At 44.2% G+C, this 18,016-nt stretch overlaps 1 protein-coding gene and 1 long non-coding RNA gene across 2 annotated transcripts in view; both read left to right on the forward strand.

The window, feature by feature from the left end:
- The first annotated feature begins 328 nt into the window (after positions 1–328).
- Positions 329–1,626, forward strand: LOC106586743 (uncharacterized). Its single transcript, XR_001324243.3, has 4 exons — positions 329–630; positions 731–790; positions 954–1,096; positions 1,199–1,626. It is a non-coding gene; the product is annotated as an uncharacterized LOC106586743 (long non-coding RNA).
- A 2,185-nt stretch (positions 1,627–3,811) lies between these two features.
- The window catches only part of LOC106586781 (alpha-1,3-mannosyl-glycoprotein 4-beta-N-acetylglucosaminyltransferase A), a 71,983-nt gene continuing 57,778 nt past the window's right edge, over positions 3,812–18,016 (forward strand). Inside the window, exons 1-2 of the mRNA XM_014174400.3 lie at positions 3,812–4,162; positions 4,316–4,863. Of these exons, the coding sequence (XP_014029875.1) occupies positions 4,770–4,863 (94 nt within the window). The 5' untranslated portion in view covers positions 3,812–4,162; positions 4,316–4,769. The remainder of the gene's footprint in view (positions 4,163–4,315; positions 4,864–18,016) is intronic.

Consider the following 18,016-nt stretch of genomic DNA (forward strand, 5'->3'; position numbering starts at 1 on the left):
AAAGCCTCAACAGGAAGTTATTTGTTACCATCTTCTATCGAGTTTACAAACCAAAGAAATTCCACAGGCTTTTGGAACAAAATTATTATTATTTTACATAACTAAACATTTGGAAATACCAAACAATAACACACTAGCAGCACCCATTCAGTCGGTTATGGATAGATGGAGCACCAATTCACTATCCTGGATTTTGAATCATGCATGGAGTGGCTCATTTGCAGGAGACAATAGACCCCGTTTGCTAGATAGCTTAGCTGGTGTTTTTATTTTTTTATTTATCAAGTTAAACCTAGTTTATATTCTGTTAATTTACCAGATTGGAATGCAAAGTCAGTTTGCTCAAGTAACTAACATTTACTGCTTTTCTTCATTTGTGAGTAGTGTTACTTGTGTAATGTTAACGTCAATGAGGACAATAACGCTAGATTGCCTAACTAGTTAACGTTACTTGCTAACGTTAGCGAGCTTAACTAGCTAGCTAGCTAGCTAGAAACATAAACTTGGCTGTTGCTAGCTAGCTAAATTATGGTAAATGCGGTTAAGTTGGGTAGTTTGCCATCTGGCCAGTAATGGCCAGCCCCAGCATCGTATTCACCACAGCACCATGTGGATGTGATAGCCATGGAGGTATGTAACGTTACATTCACTTGCCCAGATAAGACTGCCTATCTGTTCTTGCACAGTATTTACTTCATTTCAATGTAAGTAACGTTATTGTTTCAAACAGGGACAGGAGTGAAGCATTACGACGGGCCAACTGTGCCATGTTTGGGCTGCAGACATGAAGGTAATAACATAAACTGTTACCAACTTAAATGTAAATACTTATTGGAAATATCTGCCATCTATCTTTAGACTGTCACAATAAACGTATATAAAATATAGGGGGTGGGGGAGGGAAATATGTTAACATAGTGTGTAATTTCTAATAATTCTCTTGCATTTTGTAGCTTAGGTTTCTGTCTGTAATGGGGCCAAGGACCTGAAGTGGACAGTGTGGTGGATGCTACCTTGTATTCTGTCAGTCTTGCCACAACCTGGACAGGGGATAAGGCCTGTTTCAGGGACTGGTTTCTGAAGACTGTTATTCACCGTAAGTTGTGTTACTTGTTTTCTCTACTTTTTAAGAATATTCTTAAACTCGTAACTACAGGTGCGATTCAAATGTAACTCAATGTTCTTACTTTGTGTATAGGAGCCATTCGGAAGAACCATGCAATCCGGCATGCCACAGATGAGGGGGTCCAGATTCAGGTCACCCGTTACCTGAAAGGGGCCTCCGGTTGGAGGCGGCGCACAGGGATTCGCTGCAGTGAGGGTCAACATCAAGTCTCGGACAACCTGTCTCAAAGCCTGCTTCTACCCCACCAAACCACAAGACTGTTCCAACAGCCTGGGCTGACTACTGCACTCAACCACACACTTAACAGTTATTCATATTCTGTACACACTGAAATCCGTTTTGTCTACCGGACCAATGCAATAGTTCTGTCACCTTACTGCACTACTAATGTATATACATTTTACATTACATTTACGTCATTTAGCAGACGCTCTTATCCAGAGCGACTTACAAATTGGTGCATTCACCTTATGATATCCAGTGGAACAACCACTTTACAATAGTACATCTATATCTTTTTGGGGGGGAGGGGGGGTTAGAAGGATTACTTAATCCTATCCCAGGTATTCCTTAAAGAGGTGGGGTTTCAGGTGTCTCCGGAAGGTGGTGATTGACTCCGCTGTCCTGGCGTCGTGAGGGAGCTTGTTCCACCATTGGGGTGCCAGAGCAGCGAACACTTTTGACTGGGCTGAGCGGGAACTGTGCTTCCGCAGAGGTAGGGGGGCCAGCAGGCCAGAGGTGGATGAACGCAGTGCCCTTCTTTGGGTGTAGGGACTGATCAGAGCCTGAAGGTACGGAGGTGCCGCTCCCCTCACAGCTCCGTAGGCAAGCACCATGGTCTTGTAGCAGTCATATGATTGATATGCTGCAACTGCTCTACTTATTCCACTCACTATGCACATGGGCAAACAATGTCCATAGCCTACTATATCCCTATAGGCAATAATAAATAAAGGTTTATTTTATCTGCTGCCTGTTGTACCTGATTTTGTTTATTTAGTATTTTTATATTAGTATGTTATATAATTACAATATCACTAATTTGATTGCTTTCCTATGTTACTTATTTGATTACTGTCACTTTTGTCACCGTTGCACTGTGAGAAGCCTGAAAATACATAGCAATAACATTTTATTTGGCTGGATTTGATTTGTCGTCACCAGTGGATCCAGGTGAACAGGACTGGCCCACGTTATCTGATATTTTGCACACACAATCATTTGCAGTACCTTTCCCAATGGAGATGGCATCCAATGTACCTTAAATAATAAAAATCATAAGTTTTTTTAAATGTTGGCGACAGAGTAGGCATGCCACTGACTTTATGCTGAAAAAGTGTCTTTCCTCCGACTGGGCAGGTGAGGCTGTGTGAGGATTATTATATATTTTTTTAAAGTTGCAGCACGGCCTCTGTGGCGGGACGCCGGCCTCCCAAGTACTCATTGCTAACTGGGATTTGCCACTGTACTTCAAATTTTACCTTTATCCACACTGATACATCAAGAAGATTGAAGTACTGCAAGGTTTGCTGGAAAACTGCCCTTTTTGTACTCATGCTAGTTAGCAGTAGCCACCGCTAATATCATTCTATTATAGAATGTGTGTGCTGAATTGCATGCGCAAGCCAAGCGCCACCACTACAGTCAGTAGCACTGTCAAAGCTGTTTAAATAAAAAATATTTAAGTCTGCAAAAAAGCACAAACATCGGCCACAACGTGTTTACAATACCTTGTTGGTAAGCCATTATTTGTTCGACCGAATGGAAAAACGTCAATGAGCATTTGAGGGAGCAGGATCAAACATTTTAGCATTCTCCCAGACATGCAACCATCGCATAGGTAGGGAGAAAGGATGGTGATCCTGATGCTTCTGCCTGCCAGCCACATACCAAGCAGTTGCACCTGATTCCTCCTAGTTAGTCAAAATACAGAATAATAATCAAGCATTTTGTCAACATTAATGACCGTTTGGAAACTTGAGGTAGGCTGTCTCCCTACTACGTTGACTTCGGTTTGCAGTATGACAATCACAAATATCTTTGATCCAAATGTTATTAGCACTTCTGGGGTAGCTAGCGAGCTAGCTTTAGCTTGGTCAAACTTAAATTTATGTAATTAACTAGCTAGCTAGATAACAAACTAACAAGATAGCCAGCTATCTATCCTTGTTTCCCCAAGCTAACATTATAAGCAGCTAGCTAGCTTCATCTGGCCGGGTCCGACCATCATCAACCAAATACAAAAACTGTCTTATAAATTAGGGTTATTTCAGATGATGACACCTAGCTATATACATGTTGTTTTGCTATGTTTTTTTGTGGGAGAACATTGTTTGGATCCATCAGCTAGCTAGCTTTTTTTCTGATCAGCCTTGTCCCAGAGCTTGGGGAAGTGTGTCTGCCTCCTGCAGTAGGTGCGCAAGACAACTTTACCAGCATCATAGTATAGGTCTCGGTGAATCGCTGTGACATGAAATATAAGTGATTGTAATCAATGTGTAATATCTACATAAAACATTTATGAATGTGTTACATTATTGTACAATGTACAGTCATATTCAGATCCTGATTGGTCAACAAGCTTATTTGACACATATATGTTTTTACATGCAAAGACCCAACCCCTGCATTGTGGTACGTTTTCCATGATTGCGTTCTGACCCCAGTGCAGCTCAGTATAAACAAGCATAACAGTAGGGTCGGAACCTGCTGTCAAACTAGCTAATTTTATGCTGAAGAGTCAACGGAACAAGTCGCGAGCGAGCGTGTTGTGTGTGTGCTGTGCAGCAGTATAGCTAGCTAGCTAATCAGCCAGCGTGGGAGTCTAATCAGAAGACAGGTATCCAACTGTGAAGCTAGCTATATGTAGCCTGCCAGCCACTAGTGTAGTTAAATATTTTAATGAATCTCTTTAACCTTATCTTGCGAGGGGGTATGATAACTAGCTACGCTTAGGTATATGAAGAAGCACATCCACAACTTGGACTGGTTCCCAGCAAAGACTATCCTCTACACTCCATCTGCTGAATGTGTCAGGTAGCTAGTTACTTGTTTTTCTACCTTATAACTTACATCAGCACGTCAGTGGTTGCTGCTTGCTAACTTTGATCAGCTGAAAATACATATCTAGTTCATGCAGAGGTTCTCTTGTCAAACCAGTTGATTTCGGTTTGCTCTTGCTGTCCCCAGAATCATCCGAGTGCAGAACATTAAGGAGCCGTGTCAACACTTCTGTACAGGACCTTTCAGTTATCCTAATCACTTTGTGCAGTGAGTGGAGGGGAATAATAGCACCGCCCGACCATGCTCACATTTAAAAAAGGAAGAACTGCCTCGTGATTTACCACCCTCAAGCGAGAGAGAAATCATCATCATCCACCATAGAGCGAGAGGAGAGATCATCAGTCACTCACGGAGACGACGCGGAGGACTCGTCACGGCAGACGGGGACAGAGAAAGACGTCCATTCCCATTTCCAGTTAGCTAGCTTCTCAAACCTCCTCGCTTCCTTCCAACGTCCCCCCAGTACTACCCGAGTTGGGCGACCGTAATCACGCGCCTCCGCCTGGACTGACAACCCCGAGGGCGAGAGGCACGGCAGCCTCCGGTCCCCACGCTTCGTGGAGAGAATCGCTGAAATGAGATGAGGCTCAGAAATGGAACGGTTGCTACTGCGATAATTTTCTTCACGTCGTTTCTCAGCCTGTCTTGGTACACATCCTGGCAAAATGGCAAAGGTAAGTAAGCAAAGTCGGTTGTCAGCAGCTATGGTGTACTACCACTCGATTTCTGGCATAAGAATTTCCAGTTGGCTAGCCAGCAAACGGGCTTGACAGCTATTTGTTATGACTGGTTGATGGACAGAAAGCTAATATTTTCTAACTATATAGCTAGCTATGCCATTTAGCAGACGCTTACATTTTCCATATGGGTTGTCCTGGGAATCGGTGCCACTGCCCTGGCGTTACATTCACCATGCTCTACCAACTGAGCTATGGAGGACTTAATGCAGTGACAGAGAGACACTAAATATGAGTTGTTTTGTTGGCTGACTATGAAGCTTTATCTTCAAACCTGGACGTTGGGATACTGACACAGACAGCTACATAGAAGAGGGCTATTATGTGTACTGGTTATATATGGCAACCAGCCCTACACTGTCACAGTTAAACATGGCTTTCCATAAGAATGATATCATCCGGATGTCTGATGATAGCAGGTACCGAAGCCAGATACAGTAAAGCTATGTAAATCCACAGCCGTGCGAGATGAGGACAAGATCGATCCTCTTGCTCGTGTATTTTGACAGTTCGACAGTCAATAATTCCCCAGTTCGACCCGTCTAGTTATCGATTACAATAACATTTACATACACTTGTGCACTAAAAATGTAGTCCTAGTTTGTTGATAAGAAACCAACTGGTTTTTCTTTTTCATCCTGTTTCTTTCTTCTATCTTTTCGCGTTGAACCATATTTGGTGCTTAGTGAAATTTTCTGAAAGGATGCTTCATTTATACATCTGGCTCCTATCTGTGGTTTGTTATCTGCAGAGTGTAAATAATTGTGTCTTTTAGATCAATTCTAAGCCAAGGCATGTGATTAGGCTGTTTATCTTACCTTTATTTAACTAGGCAAATCAGTTAAGAACAAATTCTTATTTACAATGACGGCCTACTGGGGAACAGTGGGTTAACTGCCTTGTTCAGGGGCAGAACGACTTTTTTTTTTACCTTGTCAGCTCAGGGATTCAATCCAGCAACCTTTCGGTTACTCGCTGGCCCAACACTCTAACCACTGGGCTGCATGGTGCAACTAAAGGCTATTGATGATTTGAGAAAGTAGCAAAAAAAGCTTGTGCTCTGTGTTCCTTGCCTCAGGCTGCACAGTTGTTCTCTCATCAAGTGATCATATTTTCACCCATCAGACTATTCTCAATTTAATCTGGTCTTTACTAATATGTAAAATTAGTTTAGATTTAGAATGGCCCATTATCAAATGAACAGGGACAAAGGGGGAAAAACCCTGTCATCGGTTTACACTGTTTTGTAGGCTACTTGGGTTTTATAGCGTGAGATTAACCTGTCTGGGCTAGGGGGCAGTATTTTCACGGCCAGATGAAAAACGTACCCAATTTAAACAGGTTACTACTCTGGCCCAGAAACTAGAATATGCATATTATTAGTAGATTTAGATAGAAAACACTCTGAAGTTTCTAAAACTGTTTGAATGGTGTCTGTGAGTATAACAGAACTCATATGGCAGGCAAAAAACAGAGAAAATTCCAAGCAGGAAGTAGAAAGTCAGAGAATTGTAGTTCTTCTTTTGGTTCTCTATAGAAGCTACAGTGTCTGTGGGGTGACGTTGCACTTCCTAAGGCTTCCATTGGCTGTCTAAAGCCTTCAGAAAGTGGTTTGAGCATTCTCCTGTCACTGGGCAGATAATAGGAGCTCAGTTACTGAGTGGTCTGCCTGGCAACAAAGGGATTGGATATGCGCGGTCACGCAAGCACGCCGTTCCTTCTTTTTCTTCTTGAATGATTATGCTATTGTCCGGTTGAAATATTATCGCAATTTTACGTAAAAAATACCCTAAAGATTGATTTTAAACCGCGTTTGACATGCTTCTAAGTACGGTAATGGAACATTTTGACTTTTCGTCTCTCGTTCCACGCTCGCGCGTTATGCCTTTTGATAAGTGATCTGTACGCACGAACAAAACGGAGGTATTTGTACATAAATATGGATTATTTCGAACAAAAACAACATTTCTTGTGGAAGTAGCAGTCCTGGGAGTGCATTCTGACGAAGATCAGCAAAGGGAAGAGAATATTTCTAATACTAATTCTGAGTTTAGGTTGCCCCGAACTTGGCGGGTGTCTGAATAGCTCACCGTGATGGCTGAGCTATGTACTCAGAATATTGAAAAATGTGCTTTCTCCGTAAAGCTATTTTAAAATCTGACACAGCGGTTGCATCCAGGGGTAGTCCATCTATAATTCTTTAAATAATTGTTATATATTTTGTCAATGTTTATGATGAGTATTTTTGTAAATTGATGTGCACATTCACCGGACGTTTTGGTGGGAATACATTTTCTGAACATCACGCGCCAATATAAAATGCTGTTTTTGGATATAAATATGAACTTTATCGAACAAAACATACATGTATTGTATAACATAATGTCCTAGGAGTGTCATCTGATGAAGATCGTCAAAGGTTAGTGCTTCATTTAGCTGTGTTTTGGGTTTTATTGACACATGTCCTTGCTTGGAAAATGGCTGTGTGATTATTTTTGTCTATGTACTCTCCTAACATAATCTAATGTTTTGCTTTCGCTGTAAAGCCTTTTTGAAATCGGACAATGTGGTTACATCAAGGAGACGTGTATCTTTAAAATGGTGTAAAATAGTTGTATGTTTGAGAAAGTTGAATTATGACATTTTGTTGTTTTTGAATTTTCCGCCCTGATATTTCAGTGGCTGTGTCCCGCAGGTGGGATGCTAGCGTCCCACGTAGCCCATAGAAGTTAATATGTGCAGCTGAGAAATAAATTGAAGAACACTGCATGCTCTCGCTGCCAGGCAGGTGAAATTCCTGTTTGAGGAGCATGCTTTCGCTGCCAGACAGGTGATATTCCTGTTTGAGGAGCATGCTCTCGCTGCCAGACAGGTGATATTCCTGTTTGAGGAGCATGCTTTCGCTGCCAGACAGGTGATATTCCTGTTTGAGGAGCATGCTCTCGCTGCCAGACAGGTGATATTCCTGTTTGAGGAGCATGCTTTCGCTGCCAGGCAGGTGAAATTCCTGTTTGAGGAGCATGCTTTCGCTGCCAGACAGGTGATATTCCTGTTTGAGGAGCATGCTTTCGCTGCCAGACAGGTGATATTCCTGTTTGAGGAGCATGCTTTCGCTGCCAGACAGGTGATATTCCTGTTTGAGGAGCATGCTTTCGCTGCCAGACAGGTGATATTCCTGTTTGAGGAGCATGCTCTCGCTGCCAGACAGGTGATATTCCTGTTTGAGGAGCATGCTTTCGCTGCCAGACAGGTGATATTCCTGTTTGAGGAGCATGCTTTCGCTGCCAGACAGGTGATATTCCTGTTTGAGGAGCATGCTTTCGCTGCCAGACAGGTGATATTCCTGTTTGAGGAGCATGCTCTCGCTGCCAGACAGGTGATATTCCTGTTTGAGGAGCATGCTTTCGCTGCCAGGCAGGTGAAATTCCTGTTTGAGGAGCATGCTTTCGCTGCCAGACAGGTGATATTCCTGTTTGAGGAGCATGCTTTCGCTGCCAGACAGGTGATATTCCTGTTTGAGGAGCATGCTTTCGCTGCCAGACAGGTGATATTCCTGTTTGAGGAGCATGCTCTCGCTGCCAGACAGGTGATATTCCTGTTTGAGGAGCATGCTTTCGCTGCCAGACAGGTGATATTCCTGTTTGAGGAGCATGCTCTCGCTGCCAGACAGGTGATATTCTGCCCAAACTCTGTATGCCATGGGCTCTCCAACCCTGTTCCTGCAGCTACCCAGTGCTTAATTTGGGAAACCAAGTGAAATCTGTACGGGAACACCAATAGTAACATGTTTATGCAACAAAACATATTTTGCTAAACTGTTGACAGCCCGTCTGCGGGGAGAGAGAGGAGGAGAATGAAACGCATAGTGGTGAGATATTCTGTAAAGCTGAAGGTAATGTCACTTGGTTATGACAATAGAAAAAAATGCCCTATTACTAGGCTATTGAAAATCCAAAACAAATTCAGTAATTGTAGGCTAACTGTAAGCAGCCCTGCACATACCAACAGCATCGCCTAGGGCTATACGTTCTCTCCCAGACTCATGGATAGACATTTTGGAGTGTAGCATATGGTAACCAGTCCATCCAGTATGCATAATAACAGTCCACACTCAGAGGTGATTACTGAAATACGTAATATGCGGTAGGCTATATATTGTATAACGACACAATCATCATTTTAATTCCCCCCCCCCAAGAAATTGGGGCTTGGGCTCATAAGCCTATGCATAAGCTCTAATATGCATATGGCTGTTTTGAATGAATCATCACCTTTAGGAAGCGCTGTCCATTTCGTTGTAAGGCTTTGAAACAACATCTACAACAACCATGTTTTACACTGTTTCAACCTGCTGTTGAACTTTCTTCAAATTGATCATCACAGTGAGGTGAGTTTTAAAATATGATAGGCCTACTGTTATGATAAGTGTTTTGATGTGATTTTCGATTGTATTTCCATTGATGTCAGTGGTTAGACCAGGGGTGGGCACTCCAGTCCCCCCCCCCCCCCTTTTTTTCCCTCCATCCCTAGCAAACACAGCTGATTAATCAAATTGTATTCTAAACTGAAGATCATGATTAGGTGATTATTGGAGTCAGGTGTGTTAGCTGGGGCAAAACTGTGACACCAATCAGGCCCTCGAGGACTGGAGTTGCCCACCCCTGTTAGAGGGACAATAGAACCCTGAGGACCAGGCCATTAGGACCTGATTTTTGTTAGCAAGTTGGGTACTACAAAGGCAAGTCCAGAGTGCATAAGAGGAGATTACCGTGACTCAACGGTCACATGGAATTTGACTGCAGTCATGATGGTAATATGGTCACCGCAACAGCCCTAGTATTAATTACAGTAATTTACCGTTCTAATTCTTGAAGTGGAAACGTTTGCAGAGTTCATGACCTGCTACATTTGTGAGAAACAAGTTTTGGTTTATTTCATAACCATAATTTACGAGATTTGTAAAATAAAATAGTCTAATGTTGGAGTGCTCCATGTGTCTGGTTTCTCTGTCCTGATAATGTTGAGGGAGCGCCCCAGCATGTCTGGTTTCTCTGTCCTGATAATGTTGAGGGAGCGCCCGAGCATGTCTGGTTTCTCTGTCCTGATAATGTTGAGGGAACGTGTGCGCCCGAGCATGTCTGGTTTCTCTGTCCTGATAATGTTGAGGGAGCGTGAGCGCCCGAGCATGTCTGGTTTCTCTGTCCTGATAATGTTGAGGGAACGTGTGCGCCCGGGCATGTCTGGTTTCTCTGTCCTGATAATGTTGAGGGAACGTGTGCGCCTGAGCATGTCTGGTTTCTCTGTCCTGATAATGTTGAGGGAGCGTGAGCGCCCGAGCATGTCTGGTTTCTCTGTCCTGATAATGTTGAGGGAACGTGTGCGCCTGAGCACGCATAGAAGTACCCGGCCTGCTGCGCATAAATGTAGGCAAGTGTTTTTTTTAACATCCATTGTGAATTATAATATATGAACTATAGTTCCTCACAGTAAGCTATTTGAAGAATCTTTCCAACAATCTCCCCCTCTAACCACCAATCCTCAGTGTGAAAGAGCAATGGAAGTTGTAGGCCTACTGCTGCATTGGCCTATAGGCTATGAGTTCCATGCACTCATTTCTTTAGCCGTTGTCGTGGAAATGTTCGTACACAGGGACACTCAAAGTCGATCTTAAATTAATCATTGTTTATTGTCAGCGTGCTGGAGAGGTTCCAACCAACTCAATGCACCATAGTACACGTCAATCAGGAGCTCTCCCTGGGCAGACCCAGCAGTGTTCTTATACGGCTATACACAGACATGTTATTTGCATGATTTAGCATAATTAATTAATCATTACCATTTTGTTTCATTCATGTGACCGACCAATACTGGTTCTTAACATGTGACAGACCAAAACCTCACGAGGCTTCTCCTCTCTCTAAGCTGAGACATTGAAACTGAAATATCTTTCTTGTTCTCAAAACAACGTCTGGGCGTACTGCCAAATTGCAGCTACTGATAGGTGATTTGTACAGTCAGCCACGTGCATGAACACAGAGATTGGTTTATAGAACAGCACATGAATAGAACACAGAAATGTGTTATAAGCACAAACATAAAAATTCCCATTACACCGCCAATGAATCACGGTGTATCAATGTGTCCATAAGGCAGCGGCTGGTGAGCTCACATTAGTTGACTTTCAACTTTTAGGTTTTTATCATTTTAATTCAGATTTTTATGATTAACCACATGACAATGATTTTGAGAAACTAAAATATTATTATTGAAATTAAACTGTTCCACGAAAATACGCATATTAAAATCAACTGGCACTCAGACAATAGAAATGGTCGGATAAATTATAAGCTTCCCCAAACTTAACTCACAAGCCGCCTATTTAATTGCCTCTACGTTTCCAATGTTGGAATAAGCCTATAGGCTACTTTGAAGCAAGATAAGACCTGCCTCATAACATGAAATAAAACATTCAAGGTTTCAAACATTTTTAAGTATATTTTCAGAATGAGTACAGCCTCCAGCTCACATTGTAAAGTGGTGGGTGACACGCTGATAGCCTGTTGCCTGCACTTGAATGGTGAATGGGAGGCTTGCTTCAATTACCAGTTGAGAAATAAAAATAGTAGCTCTTTTTAATCGTGCACCAAAACAGTTTTTAATAGGTGATTGCATTTAGAATTGTTGTGCAATGAATTGGCTTATAAAAGCATGTTTTACTTCAGCAGCAACCCGCCGAGGAGCTACAGGATAAATCAACTCAAAATAAGCTGTGCGCTTGTGTATTAGTTGTGTTGGATAAATAAAACACATGACTGATGGAAATACACAGATGACAATTTTAATTCCACAAAATTATGCAAATGTACCTATAGACCGGTAAGCATGACGGTCATATGTATTTCCATTAATTAATAAAAAGCCTTCTTTTGCAAAGATATTTTCTTCGCTGGTCAACAGTTTTATTTGTAGGCTTTTCATTTTTTTAAATTAATTGCCAGCTAACGGAAACCCTGCCACACACATACTGAAATCAGAAATCCTCACAAATGAAAAGAACGAAAAGGGAACGAGAGACACCCAGGAATAGGCCTTGCTCTTGCACTGCATGATCTAACATTTCTGTCTGTCATCGTTAATTCCTAAAACTGGAGGAAGGATTGTGAAACTCACATTTATTTGTCACATGTTTCGTAAACAACAGATGTGGACTAAAAGTGAAATGCTTACTTACAGGCCCTTCCCAACAATGCAGAGAAAGAAAATAGACAAATAATAGAAAAGTCAAATGCATAATAATAGATGCACAATGAGTAATAATAACTTGGCTTTCGGAAAGTATTCATACCCCTTGACCTTTTCCACATTTTGTTACAGCCTTATTCTAAAATTGATGAAATTGTTTTTGGGTGTAAACTGTTGTATGCCAAGCAGTTGCCATACCAAGCTGTGATGCAGCCAGTCGAGATGCTCTCAATGGTAGAGCTGTAGAACTTACTGAGGATCTGAGGGCCCCATGCCAAATCTTTTCAGCCTCCTGAGGGGGAAGAGGCGTTGTTGTGGCCTCTTCATGACTGTGTTGGTGTGTTTGGACTATGATAGGTCCTTAGTAATGTGGACACCTAGGAACTTGAAGCTCTCGACCCGCTCCCCTTCAGCCCTGTCGATGTGAATGGGGGCGAGCTCAGCCCTCTGTTTCCTGTAGTCCACGATCAACTCCTTTTGTCTTGCTGACATTGAGGGAGAGGTTATCCTGGCACCACACTGCCAGTTCTCTGACCTCCTCACTATAGGCTGTCTCATCGTTGTCAGTGATCAGGCCTACCACATTTGTGTTGTCCGAAAACTTAATGATGGTGTTGGAGTCGTGCGCAGATCGCAGTCGTGGGTGAACAGGGAGTACAGGAGGGTCAGCGTGTTGGATGTGTTGTTGCCTACCCTTACCACCTGGGGGGTCTCGTCAAGAAGTTCAGGATACAGTTTCAGATGGAAGTGTTCAGTCCCAGGGTCCTTAGCTTAGTGATGAGCTTTGAGGGCACTATGGTGTTGAACGCTGAGCTGTAGTCAATGATCAGCATTCTCATGTAGGTGTTTATTTTGTCCAAGTGGGAAAGAGCAGTGTGGAGTGCAATAGAGATTGCGTCATCTGTGGATCTGTTGGGACGGTATGCAAATTGGAGTGGGTCCAGGGTGTCTGGGATAATGGTTTTGATTTGAGTGCTATGGGGAGATAGTAATTTAGACAGGTTACTTTGATGCTCTTGGGCACAGGGACTATGGTGGTCTGCTTGAAACATGTAGGTATTACAGACGGTCAGGGAGAGGTTGAAAATGTCAGTGAAGACGCTTGCCATTTGGTCAACGCATGGTCGCAGTACATGTCCTGGTAATCCGTCTGGCCCTGCGGCCTTGAGAATGTTGACCTGTTTAAAGGTCTTACTTGCATCAGCACGGAGAGCGTGATCATGCAGTCGTCCGGAACAGCTGGTGTTCTCATGCATGGTTCAGTGTTGCCTGCCTTGAAGCGAGCATAAAAGGCTCTCAGTTCATCTGGTAGGCTTGTCATTGAGCAGCTCACGGCTGGGCTTCCCTTTAATCTGTCATAGTTGGCAAGCCCAGCCACAGCCGACGAGCGTCAGTGCCGGTGTAGTTAGTCGGTCTTAGTCCTGTGTTGTTGCTTTGCTTGTTTAATGGTTCGTCGTGTGGCATAGCATGATTTATAATAAGCGTCCGGGTTAGTGTCCCCCTCCTTGAAAGCGGCAGCTCTAGCCTTTAGCCCGAACTGGATGTTGCCTGTAATCCATGGCTTCTGGTTAGGATATGTACGGTCACTGTGGGTACACCGTCATCGATGCACTTATTAAGGATGCCGGTGACTGATGTGGTAAACTGCTCCAAGTCATCGGATGAATCCCGGAACATATTCCAGTCTGTGCTAGCAAAACATTACTTTAGCATAGCGTCCGCTTCATCGGACCACTTCCGTATTGAGCTTGTCACTAGTACTTCCTGTTTCGAGTGTTTGCATGTAAGCAGGAATCAGCAGGATAGAATTATGGTCAGATTTGCCAAATGGCACTGCATGCATTCTTCCTCCACTCAAGCACCCAGCCTTGTGCATGTGTGGGTTTAGTGATGTTTACACCCAGCCTTGTGCATGTGTGGGTTTAGTGATGTTTACACACCCAGCCTTGTGCATGTGTGGGTTTAGTGATGTTTACACACCCAGCCTTGTGCATGTGTGGGTTTAGTGATGTTTACACCTAGCCTTGTGCATGTTTGGGTTTAGTGTTCTGTTTGTGTCTGCGTTAGGAGGAGGAACACAGACAGACGGACACCTTCCAGGGGGAGTTACAGAGCAGAGTAGTGTGGCACAATACTTTGTATTCATAGACACTCATTGGCTGCTCCCACTGGCCCAACAGTCAGTCAGACTCCATAGCTAAGCAGAGTTTTGCTGGCTATGGATAAGTGTCTCTTGTGTTTCTCACATTCAGACCAGTGTGTTGTCTGGGCACGATAGCCAAGTGTTGTTTAACCTCCCGGTTACCGCTCCCTCCCTGGGATGTTACTGATCTTGTCTCTCCCTGGTATACATTAGGTTAGATAAACACTGATTGGCTGTACCATAGCTTGCGTCTCTCCCTGGTATACATTAGATCAGATAAACACTGATTAAGCCTGAAGAGCTTGTTTTACAATTCATCACTTCCTCTCACAACCACTCCCCTGTCTTTCTGTCTCTATATCCCTCTTTCTTCTTTTTTTCTCTAGTCTTGCCCTCTTTTGCTTGTCTTTCTCGTCACCTCTCTCGGGGTCTCTGATCGTCCCCTCTCTCGGGGTCTCTGATCGTCACCTCTCTCGGGGTCTCTGATCGTCCCCTCTCTCGGGGTCTCTGATCGTCCCCTCTCTCGGGGTCTCTGATCGTCCCCTCTCGCGGGGTCTCTGATCGTCACCTCTCTCGGGGTCTCTGATCGTCCCCTCTCTCGGGGTCTCTGATCGTCCCCTCTCTCGGGGTCTCTGATCGTCCCCTCTCGCGGGGTCTCTGATCGTCACCTCTCTCGGGGTCTCTGATCGTCCCCTCTCTCGGGGTCTCTGATCGTCCCCTCTCTCGGGGTCTCTGATCGTCCCCTCTCGCGGGGTCTCTGATCGTCCCCTCTCGCGGGGTCTCTGATCGTCCCCTCTCTCGGGGTCTCTGATCGTCCCCTCTCTCGGGGTCTCTGATCGTCACCTCTCTCGGGGTCTCTGATCGTCACCTCTCTCGGGGTCTCTGATCGTCACCTCTCTCGGGGTCTCTGATCGTCACCTCTCTCGGGGTCTCTGATCGTCACCTCTCTCGGGGTCTCTGATCGTCACCTCTCTCGGGGTCTCTGATCGTCACCTCTCTCGGGGTCTCTGATCGTCACCTCTCTCGGGGTCTCTGATCGTCACCTCTCTCTATCTAGTGTATTTCATCGTCTCCCCTCTCTTTCACTCTGGGTCCTACTTTCTTTAATTCTCGTTTCCGTGTGGGTGTTTAGTCTACTTAGCCTCAGGCAGTGAGTCACTCTGAAAGTGAAGTATTTGAAAGCTCAGTGTTAGTGGGCATGCAGAGAACACTGTGGGAATGGTGTGGATAGGCCTAGATGCTAACTGTGTCTGTCTCTGTGGCTTTAGACCTATGTTTCTTGGATTGTGTAAGGTGGCTCTGCATTTAAGAGACTTGAGTGTGTTTGTGTGTAACCGTTGATTTTGTGTGTGTCATAATTGCAAACAGTTGTTTTCGCATTATTGAGTAATCCGACCTATCAATTTATTGCCGTCTCGTCACATGACTGAATAAGGGCTCTGAGAATCAGCTTTCTAAATGGCCAAGCAGCCTACTGAATGACCCACAAGAATGTGCACTTCTCAATCTGTGAGATCTCGGAATGTAGGGCAGCAAGATCTCCGACTGAAGTATCCTCCCAGCAGTGTGCTACTCTCTATTGACCAGACCTTGCTAATGGAGGTCAGTGCAGAACCTATGGAACAACAACTGCTCAATGGAACAGAAGTCTAAGTGCTGATATCTGTGGTGAGAGTTGGCTGCTTTCAGTAAAACGTAATGGAAGGAGACATTACTATTTGGCTAATCAACACAGTTGAGGTTAAAATAAATCCCTCCCTCCAGTTCTACCTCCATTCTCTCCTCTAACACTTCCTTCCATTTTCTCTCTTTCCGTCCGTGGGCATGTTTCTCCTCTCAGCTCTGGTCTGTCGTTCCTTTGTCTGTTCATGGCAAACACAATGGTCCCAAAATAGCTGGAGAAAGGTGTTATTATGACAAACGAATGCTACTGACTCTGAAGATAAGAGGGGAATTCTGATGCCCGTAGAGAGAGGGAGACAGAATGAGAGCGAGAGAGAGAGAGAGAGAGAGGGACGGAGATAGAATAAGGAAAAGCCTGTATATATCTCTATCTCTTTTGTGCTGTGTGTGTGTGTGTGTGTGTTGCTATGGGTTGTGTGGTGATATTTTCTGACGCTGAGAGATAGGGACTCTCTCAGCCAGATGCTTGTAATGGGGCCAAAGGGAGAGAAAGACAGAGGGAGGCGAAGCCAAGGGCCCAGATTATAGAAGGGAGGGAGAGAAGCCGGGGAGGGAAGGATTGAGGGGGGAAGAGGGGGAGGGAGAGAGTGCTGACAAAACCCTTCGCCCTGAAACTCTGGTGAAGTGTTTGTGCCCTGCTCTTCAGGATAAGGGTACACAGTACGAGCACGCACACAGTACACAGTACGAGCACGCACACAGTAAGAGCACACACACAGTACGAGCACACACAGTACACAGTACGAGCACGCACACACAGTACGTACACACACACAGTACACACAGTACGTACACACACACACGTACACACACTAGGGCTGTGGCGATCATGTAATTTTGGATGACTGTAATTGGCCAGCCAAATGATTGCAGTCACCGCAATAACCGTTCAAATAGCATTTAAAAAAAATATATGTGTATGTATGTGTGTATATATATATATATGTATGTATGTGTGTGTGTGTGTGTGTGTGTGTGTGTGTTATGGCAGTAATTCCATGTTGTCCATCCATAACCGTGGGTTATGCAGTAATTGTGGCAGCCCTAACACACACACACACTATCCCAGATGTAGGTCTACCTCCTCCTCTTAATGAACAGACTTATACAGTCTGTCCTCCATTAAGTCAGTTAACTAACGCTGCACTTTTTCCTTCCTCTTCCCAGGCTGAGTGTCTTCGTCTGCTGCACACTACTTCATTCATCCCTTCTCCCGTTCTCATCCGCCCCCACATTCAAAATCCTGATTAGGGAGGAAACAGGACCGTTGTCACAGTCTTATGGTTGTTCTTGTCCACTATGGACCACACATACCATTCACACAACCTATTTTCTTTAAGGCTGTTGCTTGACTGAAATGTCGACATGGTTCCTACTGCTGTCTCTTCGCCAAACTTCTGTGTCTGTCTGTCTGTCTGTCTGTCTGTCTGTCTGTCTGTCTGTCTGTCTGTCTGTCTGTCTGTCTGTCTGTCTGTCTGTCTGTCTGTCTGTCTGTGATGTTACAACGTTAGCATTATGGACCTGCCTTGACTCGGACGGTGGCAGTCATGTCTGTCTGTCTGTGATGTTACAACGTTAGCATTATGGACCTGCCTTGACTCGGACGGTGGCAGTCATGTCTGTCTGTCTGTGATGTTACAACGTTAGCATTATGGACCTGCCTTGACTCGGACGGTGGCAGTCATGTCTGTCTGTCTGTGATCTTACAACGTTAGCATTATGGACCTGCCTTGACTCGGACGGTGGCAGTCATGAAATGTTGTCATGCAGAAGACGGCTGGTCTTCTGACCGTTAATTAATAGAAACACATTTAGCATCTCCAGGCCTCCACCAAAAAAAGCTAGTGTGTGCAGTTGGAACATCTACATAAAAAACTATCACAATAAATCCAATATTTATTTTAGTCAGGTCTAAAGAAACATGATATGAAGAAAATGTATTTCAGAAGAACTGAATGTGGGTTGGCCTACTGTATGTGATCTGGCTATGCACCAGGCCATGCACTGCATTTCAAACAGTCA

The sequence above is a fragment of the Salmo salar genome, chromosome 25, assembly GCF_965601325.2.
Source record: "Salmo salar chromosome 25, fSalSal1, whole genome shotgun sequence".
NCBI classification, from domain to species: domain Eukaryota; kingdom Metazoa; phylum Chordata; class Actinopteri; order Salmoniformes; family Salmonidae; genus Salmo; species Salmo salar.